General features: G+C 42.1%; 1 protein-coding gene across 4 annotated transcripts in view; it reads right to left on the bottom strand.

The window, feature by feature from the left end:
• Positions 1–14016, bottom strand: part of lef1 (lymphoid enhancer-binding factor 1) — a 38337-nt gene that overhangs the window by 10942 nt on the left and 13379 nt on the right. For 2 of the 4 annotated variants that reach the window (XM_017035496.2, XM_008317163.3), the window contains exons 4-8: positions 8389–8521; positions 4789–4879; positions 3437–3556; positions 2528–2690; positions 1644–1751 (exon numbers count right to left, since the gene is read on the bottom strand). In XM_017035496.2, the coding sequence (XP_016890985.1) occupies positions 1644–1751; positions 2528–2690; positions 3437–3556; positions 4789–4879; positions 8389–8521 (615 nt within the window). Of the gene's footprint in view, positions 1–1642; positions 1752–2527; positions 2691–3436; positions 3557–4788; positions 4880–8388; positions 8522–14016 lie in introns of all 4 variants that reach the window. The other 2 variants (XM_017035495.2, XM_025058771.1) reach the window with 2 other exon arrangements.

The raw sequence follows: 14016 nt of genomic DNA, 5'->3' as shown, positions 1-14016 counted from the left end.
GTGGCTCCAGCACTCACGCTCACTAGACCACTCTGATATCCTGCTGCTGACTGCCATGTTCACTCATCCCCTGCTGGGCACCCAACCAGCATCCCTGGGACTCCAGACTCCACCATAAACTGCCACGCTGAGAGGTAGGGATCAGGTCTTTAAGTGCACTCTACCTGCCCTAGGTTGGTTTCAGGTGATTTGCATTCCAACAATCACAACCTTTTTCTTACATTTTAAACATTTTAACCCAGAAAAATGCAGTATTTGACTTTCCCCCTATCATGTTCCATTAATAACATGGAGTGCAATTAGAAACGCACAGCGTAACCGGGAAAACTTAAAGAATGACGAGTGTCACTCTTTCTGCGGTAAGATATGTTGGAGTGTGTGAGGATTTGTGGCTCATTCCAAAGCCCTGGGAGGGGGGTGACTATAGGTATAGATAACAGCGTATAGTGGTTCTAGTCAAATATGAGCAGCACTTTGGTTTCCTGCTGCAAAGTCCTCTAATCCACTTATTCATGAGCTAATCTGCCTTCAACTGCTGCAGCAGCCAGAGGAGGAGGGACAGTTAAAGTGGGTAAGAGAAATTATATTTTTTTAAAAAAGAAAAGAAATGCACTCGTTGCCTAAGCGTTACCTGTGTCCATGTGAAAAAAGTCACAAGTGCGAAAATGTTTTTAAACTAAACTAAATTTCCTTTTGGGGCCACATAGAGCAAAAGTGTTCAGTGCTCTTGCCATACAGCAGAGCTCACTGACTATATTTGTCTGAGGGCCAGAATTTTTCTGGACCGACACCTTGGGGGCCGCCCATTCAAATAAAGAGAAACTGTGTATAACTATGAAAATCATTTGTACTAACAAAGCTGGAAATTAAATGAGAACTGAGATAAGTGTCAACAGCTCTGCTGGGGCTCAGCAGGACTCCCCATCAGCGAGGCATTTTTTGTGCAGTGGAGTCGCGGAGTCAGAATGAGAAGGGATGCTGTCGGTGTCCGAGGGGAGGCAGATAAACACCACAAAGCACGTTGGTGGTTGAGTGAATGTGAGTGCTGGAGCCACACTTTTAATAAAGGCTGGTGCTCTCTGCCAAATCCATACACACCATGCACTCAGGGACAGGTTTTGACAAACTTCACACACACAACAAAATGCACATCTGCATTCTAAATGCAGCTGGATCTTCCACAAACAAAATGGACAGCTACAGGGGAAAAGGGCTGACAACAGGCTGAACGCTGACAACACCGTCCTGCCTTGGTAGCTCCGTCTGACAGTAGCTTTTTAGATCCGATGTTCCGCTGTGATACAGAACATCAAAGACAAGCAGAGCCATTACCAGGCAATTTTCACTCACTGTAGCAATAATAAGGACCATGTCCATCATTGTATGAATGGTAACAGAACAGAGAAAAAACTGTGTTGTGAATTACAAATTAGGCTCAAACAAAGGCTCCACAAATGGACTAATAGCATGGAGCCGACTAGTGTCAGTGAGATGCTGATGGTGTGTCTGTGTGTGAAATTATGATGTGCATTTTTCAAAAAAAAAAGAAAAATAAAAATAAATACTGACATTGAGAAACAACAAAATCCTCAAACACTCACACACGCACGCAGGCGCACCTCTGCCGTTCTCATGATACTTACATAGTTGTCTCGAGCAGACCAGCCTGGGTAGAGCTGCATGTGGAGCTGCCGTTCCTTGCGGGCTAACTCGTAATACTTAGCTTGCTCTTCCCGAGATAAAGCATGCCACTGTATCGGGGGTGGAGGGGGAGTAAAGAGGAGAAAAATAGCACATAGTCAATTACTGGCATGCAGCTGTCTGATTCTGCACAGGGAAGTATGTTACTGTTTCAAAAAGCAGAAAGGAATATGTTTCAACTTTCAAACGTCTGCTGTAGAACAAAAAAAAAGTAGAGAAAAAGAAGGAAGACAATGAAAAATGGGAAACATGATGAAGAGATTAACAAGCAAAAGAGTTGAGAGGAAAGAAGAGAAGGGGAAAAAAACTTTGATTTCATATCAAAACACTGGTTCCAATTTAGCAGCGCCTTTTATTCAAACTATGTCAGCGAGCAATTACCCTGAGCAAGCCACAAACTCGGCTTTGCTGTGGCTGGCTGCCTCAACCACTAGGCCTATTCGTTAAGGCTTTTAACATGGCTCTGTGGTTCCACTCTTTTCCCAATCTTCAAAAGGAACAAATTTTGTCATTTCAAACCGTGCCATTATACAGACATATTTCATTAAAGACAGTGTGATTAAATGTCAGTTAAACTCAGTCAGAATGTGTATCTGTGCATCTGAAACTTAAGTAATTGAGAGTGAACTCATTATGACGATAACTATGATCATAAAAAAAAGTTCTAGATGTATCAGGTCAGAAACGTCCGTCCACACACACTAAACTTTGGAACCAAAGTTTGAGCATAAATCTCTTGGTGATTTGACACAATCAGCAGAGATGAACTAGTGCAGGAAAGGAGAATGAGGCTGTGGTCTGAGAGCAGACCATCTCTGTGACGTACCCTTCGTCCCAGGATCTGATTGATGGCGGCGCTCTCCTTCAGCGTGCACTCAGCCACCACATTTGCACGCATCTCTTTCATGTACAGCATGAAGGCGTTTAGTGGCTTCTTAATGTGCGGTCTTTTGGGCTCCTGCTCTTTTCTCTGGTCATGCTGAGATTTCCTGCAGTGATAAAGACAGAGATTCAGATAAAGAACAAGCAGAAATCAAGTAGATTAAAAGAAAGAGCAATGCAACAGGAAAAAAAAATTAATTGTTCAGCTGCAACAGCGATGAGAGCAGTGGGTCAGGTTGTTCTCAGCCACTGCTGACAAAAAGGCAGACACGCAATACGCCCCTGCCTCTTTAATGGTGTGCAGTTGTATGGTTTACAGCCCGACATGCAGAGAGATTACTTCACCAGTAATGGCAACCAAACCTTTTCTGTTTACAGCTCATTGTTAATCGCTTAAAACCAAATGTTCACATACACACAAACTTTCAGACTCCATTTCTTCTCCTGACCGACTTTCTAACAAGCTCGCCCAGTTTGGGTTTGAAGATGGCCATGAATAATGGAACTATCAGATCCTCACTGCACACACTGGGTATGTGAATTAATTCCATCTCAGCACTAATCCAGGACCTGTATCTGTTGCTGTCTGTGTGTGATGTGATCCCTGAGGCCAAATGAAGCGCAGGCCTCTTATCAGTCAAGTACGGGCCCTCCCTGCTTATCTGCTCACATCAAGGGAGTGATAACAAAACTCTGGCAGTGGGCTCGCTCAGTGACGGTCTGCTGCCGCGGCGCGGTGCACAAACACATAGACTCGTGTCATTTTAGAACATCGTGCCAAATGATGAAGTGGACGGTGGGTTTAGAAATGATGTACAGAAGTATTTGATGAATCTGAGTCTGCAGGACTTACATGTGCATGATGTCTGTGTCGTGTGATGGCTCCTGTTTGACCTGTGGGTTGACGATGGCTGGGTGGGGAATTCCCGTGGCGTGAGGGCCTGGGGGGCCAGGCACCATGTGGTGTGAGAACCTGCAATAACAGCATGTACTTTCATTAAGGTGTACAACTTAACTAGATCTACATTTTTATTTTGATTTCTTACAGGTGCTTTTAGAAGTGTTTTGCAAGAGTCGAGCTGACAAAGATTCATTCAATAATTTTCTGACTGTTTATCTTTTTAACAGTTGTTGGTGAAGGTGGACTATTGGAGACTGACTGGAGAACTGATTGACTAACAACCATTCACACTCACATCCACACCTATGGTCAATTAAAGGTGGACAATTAACCCAAATAGATGGGACAGAGCTGGTATTTCTTTGTGACAAACATGCAGAATCATATTCCTATTGTTGATTTCATAGTAATAGTTTACTTTTGTGTGACTAACTGTGGACACAGCAGGACAAAAGAAATGGATGTCCTTTCCAAGTCTAAGCTCACTGAAAAGTAATTTACTCATGCAGTACCATTTTTTGACAGCAGGGTGGTTTAAAAACAACTCTGGCTCCCATATGTTTGCTTGTTTCTATCACCAGTTCTCTCTCTCTACAGACTTTAGGATTACTTAAATTAAACTTTTTTTTAATTTAAGTCTCAAAGTAAATGAAACAGTTAAAACTTTAAAACTCCCACTAAATGGGAAATGGGCTACAATCCTTGAGGTTTTCATTTGTACTAGATTTAAGGAGGAAAACAGGAGGAGAGCGTCTGGCCTTTGAATGTTGCCTGATCCTGCACCTTACATCTGGCATCACTCAGTGTGTGCCTCAAGCCCTGTCTTCACAAACATCACTGACAGAGAAAAAGATAGTGAAATGTGGAAAAAAAAGGATATAAATAAAAAGTCTGCAAAAGAAGTAAAGGTAGGAGTGCCCCAAAAAAAACAACACCCCCAAAACATGAAGTCAGGCTGAGAGAAAAATGTTGCCTAAAATCTCTGATGGTGGCTGAGCAGCCATATGGTTATGCAAAAGCACGTATGTGGTGATGTGTTTGACATGTGTGTCGGGTAAAAAAAAAAAAAAAAAGGATCAGTGTGGCTGAAGCCGCAAAGAGTGCAGCAGGAACAGCCAGAGGCAGACCTCCCTGTGAAGGCTGCTGCTGCTGCTGCTGCTGCTGCTTCTGCGGGCCAGCTTGCATCTATATGAAGCACAAAGCAAGTACACTGTCTCTGAGCATCCGATGTGGAGAGACAGAAGAGTAATTGCTCTTGGTTTACATGAATCGTCTGTTTTTGCATTTGTCTGTGTGAGATTTACCATCCCAGTGGTGGTGTGATCTGTCCCATTCCTCCTGGAGATAGGGAGTAGAAGTTGGTCATGTCTGGTCCTGGGTGATGCCTGTGCATTCCTTAAAGACAAGAATGATACAAACTATTATAAAAGCCTAAAAATGCTGACAGCAGTTCAAGGTCATGCGAGTGATCCATTCACTCACATGACCTTGAACTGGCAATGAAGTGAAAAATTAAGTGTTGTCCATGAAATTAAAATTAAACTAAACATAAAGTAAACGTCTGTAAAATCTGATTAGAAACATCCAGATATCAATAAAAACGCATGAATACATTTGGGCAATTGTCTCAAATCAAGTGATCAGGCAGAAATGTTTAACTTTAGGGACAGTATGTAGTTTTGCATAATTATAATACTAATTTTGTTTGGCAGCACTGAAAGTTAGGTTTCCCTCTCCTGGCCTGTAGGTGGTGTTATGCATTGTATCTGTATAAACCCTTGATTCTGTGAACAGCTGTATGTTTTTTATATATATATATGAATAGAAGTAGTGTGGATATAACCTTGGTTGTTCCATTTCCCAATTCTCCTGGACATCAAATCAAGCACAGATGAGGGATTGACTGGACCTCATCACCAACCACTAGAGAAAAATCATATCTTCTTCACTAAGGTTCAAGCACGGCTTTGTGTCTTAGGATAGTTAATTAAAACTGGAGCATCTTCTCTGTGAGAGAGGTTGTGACTTTCCCTGTAGACACAGGATTCACTTGGACTAACTGTCAATGAGTCTTCAGTACTAAGCACCAGCTTGGTGGCTTCTTAAGGGTTTCAAGGTCACGGGGGATATCTCGGGTAGTAAATGTGTCCATACACATAATACAAAATGGAACCTGCCATTTTAGAGATTAACAAGAAATAATATGGTCCAAATATTAATGTTTATAGACAAGTTGGGGACATTCCTTTATGCATGTTTCTTCTATTTGTGTCAGCCACAAAGACACACACACACACACACACATAATCTGACAGTTGAATGCCTCTAAATTAGCACCATCCTCTAATCCCTGCTGGAGACAGCCTCTCCTCCCCCACTCCCCCTCCATTCCTCTCTCTCCAAACTCTGGTCTGAAGGGGCCTCCCTCCTTGGAGGGGAGTGGGGATCTTATATCTCCAAAGCCAGTTTTGCAAAGCTGGATTCGTAGCGTGCACAACACTACCCCCTGCCCACTAATCCACCAGCCGATGTTCCTCGGGGCTGTCCTGAGGGCAGAAGGGAAGGAGGCAAGGGTCGAGGTAGTAGGGGAGGAGAAGAGAGCCCCAGCGTGTTAACCTTGTCACTCACACCCTTGAGGTGGCTAATTACTCCTTCCCCCCAATTCACACATTCCTGTTGACCCACCCACAACCCTTCACACTTGCATTTCCTCTCAAAACAAGCAACCCAAAAAGGATTCTCTCTGTCAAACAAGGAACTGTGGGTTTCAAATTAGCGTTCCATCTTGTACATACGGAAAAAAAAAAAAAATAATAAAGGTTTAAATGTAAAATGTTCAAAGGCTTTACTCCTTTTCTGCATTGCAGCCCTGTGCATATTACAGCTCATAATGAGAAATCCATGATTGTTTTTCATAATTAACGAGAAGATCAAAGACTGAGTTCACTAAAGAAGGCAGAGCATCGTTTGGTCGATATGAGGGCAGAGCGACGGGCGCAGAGAGACAGAGAGAGAGAGAGAGAGAGAGAGAGAGGAAAGAGAGGATTCATTTTAAGCATTTCAGCTTAGCTCTGCTGGTATACATATAAACATGCCCAGGGAAATAATTTGCCGCTAATTCTGCATCTGCATGGCTTGGCCTTATATCACTGTCGGTGCAAAAACAGCATGTAGTAACAAGAAGAGCTCCTGGAACTCCATCTCTTCAACTGTGTTTTATACAGTTACATAAATGCAAGAATATTAAAATAAATATTATGGGTTTTTTTTTAAATAAATTGTGCTAATAACGTCAAGTAAAATTAAGTACAATGAAGTGGGTGTTGTGCATTTCTCACCAGCAATGTGTCAACACATTTTTGCCGTTTTCCTTTGAAAGTATTGTACTTAACACGTCTGATGTCTGAGTTCTCTGGCATATGTGGAGCACTATTTCTTTCATACATCTGAGCTCCTTCATCTCTCTTCACTGCGTGCTCACGCTCCTCTTCGTGGTGTTATTTATAGTTGGTCCCTCAGAACCTCACAGTCTCCTCATCATCCTCACCGCCATCGCCTACATCCTGTCTAATTCCTCTGCTCCTTTTCAACTGACAGCAGAGAAGAAAGTCGAGTGAAATAGGTGTGGGACAAATCTGTGTCGGGCCTGTGTCTGTTCGCCTTTGTGAGAAGCTGCCAAAGTTTCCAGCTGTGTGGGGCTGAAGAGCCTGTCCAAATTGCTGAGCAGCTCCTCTGCAGCTGTCAGAACTGGAGCTTGATGTTGTTACAGAGAGGCAGAGTGTGCAGAAGGAGAGGGCAGCGGAGCTGAGTGCACCATCCCACAGGCTGCTTCAAATGTGTTCGCGCTTTAGAGGTGACAGGAGGGTCGACTTTGATGTGACACACTTTGGTTGGAGCGTTTCTATTGATTCTTGACAGTGTTGGCAGGTATGCCAAAAACGGAAAACAAAAAAAAAAAAAGATGGTTGTTTGCTTGAGTTCACTCTTCAGTGTGACAGCTTTATTTCTGGATGAAATTATTTTTATATTTTTGACTCTTTTGCCTTATTTTGGTAAGGACGATAAAACACGTAAACTTTAAAAAGTTCCTGAAAGACGTAATGTAAAGTAAGAGTAAATAGTGCACAATATATTGTTACACTTAATATCAATGTCAATATCTATATCACTATCAATCAAATCATACAACTTGAATGTTGCAATACGTTTTTGCACTGGTCTGTTAAATACCTACGTGATTAAATGAAAATAACTATGTCGAACATTAAAATATGATAAATAAAATAGAATTTCCACGATCGGCTGCACAGTTGTAGCCACGTTCCTATGTGTGGTGATTACTTGGTGAAGGGCAAGATTCAAGGAAGCTTGTAGATTCAAGGAAGCTTGTAGATTCAAGGAAGCTTGTAGATTCAAGGAAGCTTGTAGGTGGGAGACTACAAGCTCCAGAACCACTGACCTGCAGCCACTCCAAACCTCAGTGTCAAGTTAAATGCTCAAATAGGAGAAACTGGACTGACATCAATATTTCTGCAGCTAGACCCATTGATGTCCACTTCAGTTGTCCTTACGTCTGGACCACGCATCTGACAAGTTTGCTGGCACTTGTACACTTATCTTGTACAACAAAAGAGTCATAGTTCAGGTTTAGGGAAAATTTTGAGTATAATGAATAAAGAAAAAAAATGACAGTAGTGGTGTTAACCTAAGATACTCCAAGTAAAAGGACGAGAACGAGTAATTAGACATAAATAATTCATAAACTTTTTTGCTTTTCCTAATGAAGTGATGGGACAAGAAACATTTGCCGTGGTCTGTCTTTAAAAAGATGACTTCCTCAGCGTTTTTTATTTTGTGTTATAATACGTAGGATTGTGGAGCTGGGTTGTGTTCTGCGGTTTCACCTTGTTTGTTGCCAGTGTCCTGTGGATGAAGTCCAGAATGAGATCCTGGAGCGAAGTGCTCATCACTGTAAGTGATCAGTGGGGTGAGTGGGTGGACTGCATGTGACGGCTGCACCACAGGAACTTTGTTGGACTGTAAAGAAACAAAGAAGATGATTATAGAAAATGTACGTTTTATGAAAGACAAGTCTTTTTTCCTGCCGTGTGATTTTAGGGCGGGAGCGACATCAGCTGTTTATTACTATCAGATATCTTGTATCTTCAACGTCTCGCCTCCCGTGTTGACTACGTATCCACTAGTACAACACTGTAGTCTAAATCAGCAGAATTTGAAAAACAACACTTCCTCAACGAAAGGAGAAATAGAGAGAGCATGGAAAAATATATTACAGAGGTGAACAAGAATGTTTGAGACAGCTACAAAGAAATAAGCAGGCAGAGCTCGGAGTGCCTGCATAGCAGTGAGCGAGCTATAGAGCAAAAGAGAGAAGAGGAGAGTGAGAGAGAGAGAGTCACAGGGTAGAGGCAGAGCAGAGGTCTTAGGCAGGAGATCAAAGGCAGTCATTAGCTGGTGAATAAGGAGAGTTCATTACAGAGCAAGAGCCGGGGGAAGGAAAGAAGAGGGATGATGGAGGCGGAGGATGAGGGGTGGGGGGGTGGCTGTGGAAGGAGAGGAGCAAGGCAGATGTCTGCAGTGGTACTAAACGCAGAGATAATCACGTCCACTGTGGCTCGTCCACGAGTCCCCCATCCATCCCAGGCTGACTCAAAGACCTGCCTCCTGACAACTAAGATAGTTCTTAGCCAAAAAAACTCCAGCCTAAGCCAAAAAAAATGCCAGTCCCAACCCCCGGCCAACTTACATGCTTCAGCAGCACTGAACACATGGTAATGCTTAGCCATGCTAAATCTATTTACAATCTGAGCCCAGAGCTGAGCTGGAGTCAAAATATCACCTCCACAGGATATAGGGCTAATCAGACAGACATCGGTTCAACGTTGGGTGAGACTCAACCCCATACACCGGGCGTCAACTTTGAACTACAAAGAAGAATTCATGAAATGCTATTTCATATTCATTTTTAACAAGGTTGTAATTTACAATAGAGAAGGAGGAAAACATGGAATCATGGAAATTCAGTCTTTTCTGTTTTAACTTTATAAGAGATGGGTGTGTGCTTAGGACCGTTACTATAGCACAAACTGGTTCTTTTCTTCTTTCCGTCTTCACCTTCTTACCAGGAGGACGCCACCTTCTGTCAATACAACAAACACTGTAGCCACAAAAAATATCAAATCTTACACATGTTGATAATAATGTTACGTATTTGAATAAATCATTAGGGCCCAGTTAGGGACCAGTTTTGGTAGCAGTATCTGCCATCAGTGTAAAGCTCTGCTCACTTTCTGTTCAACTGACTGTTAACTGTGCAGAAAGTTTATTTTTATTCATCATTTTCTTCATTTATTTCAATTTAGTGACCGTTTGAAGTTTTGCTGCTTAACGCAGATAATTGTTTTAAAACATTTTGTTTGAGTTATTCCTCTGATCATGAGAAGAAAATAAAACTGCCCGTAAGAATTTGCATGTCAAGCCACAGATACAACACTGCCTTTCAGCTCAGATTGGACATTTTATGGGCACACAAATGAAAGTACCCTAACTTGTATCACTTCGTAAAAGATTGTATCAAGACAAAAATACTTAGAGTATCATCTCTCTCTGCTTTTTAATGCATCTCTTCTAACCACAGTGTGTTGCAGTGGACAGCTCCTAACTGAGAGCTCTTTAAGCCGTAATGCTGTGGAGTTTCAAACCGGCCCAGGTGAGTTGTTTTCTGACCCCTACTAACTAGTGTCAAAGGTGGTGGTCTAATCTGTGGGTATGGGAGTGTCAGACCTCATTTGACAGAGGACTCACTAGTAAAGGCCTGCTAACCCTAAAGGGAGGCTAACCAGGACCAAGCTGCTGAGACACACCTGGACCAGAGGCTATATCAGAGCGTTCTCAACCGTATTACTTTACGTTTGTTGTACCCTGAGAATCAGATAAGAACCTGAGAGATTTTGAGTTCTCCTAGAAGTTGTCTTGAATCTGGTGCTGCAAAAAAAAAAAAAAAAAATAAAAATAAAAACGCAAAAGTCAAAACCTAAGTTTTCTTCATTGATTCTACCTACATATACTGTGGTGACAGTACAAAAGAAAATTTAAAAAAATGTTATTTGGTCCTTTAGACTTACAAACCCTTCTCTTTGTGTCATCTGCAGCTGTCAGATCCTATTTTGTCAACCCCATAATAAAATGCTTATACTAAGACCGAAGCCAACAGAAAAAAAACCTGCAGGCCCCTGTGACCAATTCAGTTTTTATGGCTGCTTTAGTTTGAAATTACACACGGCATGCCCTAACTAACCATTGTTAACAAAAGTTTATACAATGTTATCTCAATCAGGACCATTTGACTGTGGTCAACACTCAAGAGATTCTAATGTTTTTATTTATCTATATTAAGTAGAATGACTTATTTTAAAATATTTTTAGATGGTAATATTATTAACAAGAAACACTTCAGATTCTTAGAAGATGAAAATAGTCAGCTGACCAAAACCATGTGAGTTACAGACAGAGATTTCATCTCTTCATTCCTGTCCTGACTTTAGGAGACCCCACCAGCAGCAGAAGTGCTGCTAAGAACGTCAGCCATATTGGAGGTCCGCTTCGTTCCACAATAGAAATAATTGGCTTAGAATCTGCTGTCATACTTTTAGGGAGTCCAAAAGAGCAAAAGCATCAAGGATTGAGGAAAAAAAAAAGGTTCCATTTGGAATTCCATATCCACGATTGGCCAGTGCTTCTTTATAATACCCCTCAGATGTGGTTTTAGGAGCAATTCATTGTGTGGAACTGAAACTCGTCACAGAGGAAACACTCCACTGTGTTGGAGCATGCCAAGTCGGCAACTTGGTTAGCTGTCTGGCATTTGGCTGAAGAATAAGAAACAAGGTTTCATTCAAGTCCACAGCAGAAAATCACATTGTATCAGGCCAACAATTCTCATGTGATCATGACTGTTTCGAAGTGTAATACAGTAAGTGTCTGTGTCATTTAATGAACAAATATTTTTGCAATAATGCCTGTTCAACATCTCCATCCCCATCTACTTTTCACAGCAGGGTTTTTGTAGCTAATTATACCACCTTTGGAGAGTGGATTGGAAAACTGGGGAAAGCAGGAATTTTATAATAATCACTTCCCACCTATGTATTTTATATGCAATGAGGCCTTGTTGTGCCTGCAGCTACCTTCAAGTGTGCAGAATAAATGTGAGTTTCACAGTTTCATGTGAGTGTTTTACCAACAGCTGGGGTGATCGCAGCACCAGCACTGGAATATTCAAACATTTTGGGCCAAAAACAAAAAACCCTTTTCAACAAAATAACTTCAGTTCGACCCAAGGAAATCTTTTTAAATAACAGTGAATCACTGACTGGGAGCATACACCCTTCTGCAGTTGTTTAAACAGTCTTTGGCTACCATTTCCATTGACAGAGCAGATAGAGATGACAAAACCACTGGCAGAAAGCCTCTGCAAACACTGAGAGTATGAGTATAAAGCAAGGGTGTGCCCGTTGCTCTAATCCCACAGTCATCCTTAGTAGACCAGGTGTTTATTGTCAGGTGCATTGGCGTGCAACCTTTCAACCCCTTCCCTCACAAAAGTGTACAAATACTGTTGGCCACACTGCTCCAGCTACAGAAGAGAAAAGAAAAATAAAACCCAGAGTCGCCCGTCTCCCTTCAACCTTAGGAAGCTTAAATAAATAACCAATTACCACTCACAGTGAGGGTTGAACCCCACCAGCTTTGAGCAAAGTGCTAAATATGGAATGTTTTATTGGCAGGGTGGCCCCTCGGCCAGAGGGCTTAATATAACAAAACCCAATTAATGGAGAAGAAAGCCATGCCAGCAGCAAGAGGATTGCCACACGCTCAGCGTAATGAGACAAACAAGTGAAGCCAACCACAAGGATAGGCAGGAGGAGGCTATGGATAAGAGTAAAAATCCTGCCCTGAAGAGAAAGATACACCCCCTCCCCACCCCCCGCCCCCAGACACACGTCATCAAAACACTGCCGTCCGTTAAATTCAGTCATAAATCCTACAAAAAAACCTTTCCACTGAATACCACATGACACCCACATGACACCCACACCCAACCGCCACTGGGTGCACAAACAATCCACATAAAGTATACATACATAGGTAAAATATTTTACAGTGCATAGTAACAGCACCAGAGTCTGTAATAATAATAAAAAACAACAAATAATGAATTAATTTCTGGGCTATATATTAACACATAGAACTTATTAAATGCCAGGTTTGTCATCCAGCGACAGGCACAAGTGAGGAGAATGATATGGATTACCCATCATCCTTCAGACTGTGCAAGATTGCGCTTAAGGCAAACCCACTGCACTAGCTCTCTTGCGGTGGCATTCTGAATATGCATAAAAAGATAATTTGTATGAAATATGCTCAGCCAAAGGAAAGACTTTATCTGTTTTTAAAGTGTATGACTCTTAATTTCTTTCTCTGTCACACTGGTATTAAAACCTAATGGAGAGTAACAGAACATTAGAATAATCCAGTTATTTTGTTTCATCTCTGGTCATGCACAGCAAGTTCAGTAGAGTGGTGAGGCAACACATTTCTGAGGTAAAAAGGCTATGACATCTAAAAGAGTCAATGCTTATCTCACAGAATTGTGTTAATATAAAGGTGCTCATGATTATAAATAATAAATCACTTTGAACATAACTAGCCGTGTCATGTCTTTGTGCTACAAAAATGTGTTCTTAGTTACACAATCCAGAAACTCAGTAAGGGAGTTGGTTGGCTTTGATTGGAGGTCGCCTCGTATCCACTACTGTGTTTTGCCAAGCGAGCATGCATGTGAGTGCACGTGTGTGCTGGAGGTTGGGCCTGTGCTTTGGCAGCGCCCCGGGCAAACTGCAGGATCTTCTCCTTGCAGCAGGGCACAGTGCTCATTATCACAGCAGGCCCTGGTCACATCAAAGAACTGACGAAAGGGCAAACATTCTGCTAGAGTGCCACCGTCAGCAAGCCTGCGAGTGCTCTCTGAGACACAGGCACAAAAGCCAAAACGCACACAGATGAGCACCCACGAGGTATCGTTCACCCCCACAAAGAATATATGTCTGCCTTCTGTGGCGCAAGGGATCAGCAAAGACAGATCAATTGAAAACAATTGTGACACATCAGTCCTCCCAAAGGTGATACAGTTTGAGGTTTATTGATTCCTTCTTAGCTTATCAGAACTGGCTACATTTCGAAAATATTAACAGCAGCAAATCAACCGAGATCCTCCTCTAACCGCTATTTATAGCAATACTGCTACTGCATTAATCCACTGCATGATTTATCATCTGGAAGCCAGCACTGGTCTGGTCTGCTGAGTAGCTACAATCATGCCAGGCAGCAGCAGTGCCAACATGCATTCAACGACAACACACAAAGTCCCTGAAAGATGTACACAATAAAACTGCAGCAGCAGCTAAGTTTGAGCTGCTGATGAACTGAAGCCCCAGCTCCCGTACAATACC

Source organism: Cynoglossus semilaevis, chromosome 9 (assembly GCF_000523025.1).
Source record: "Cynoglossus semilaevis isolate Cse_v1.0 chromosome 9, Cse_v1.0, whole genome shotgun sequence".
Taxonomy (NCBI): domain Eukaryota; kingdom Metazoa; phylum Chordata; class Actinopteri; order Pleuronectiformes; family Cynoglossidae; genus Cynoglossus; species Cynoglossus semilaevis.
The sequence above is the reverse complement of the archived record's forward strand: the minus strand, read 5'-3'. Positions and strand labels throughout refer to the sequence as shown.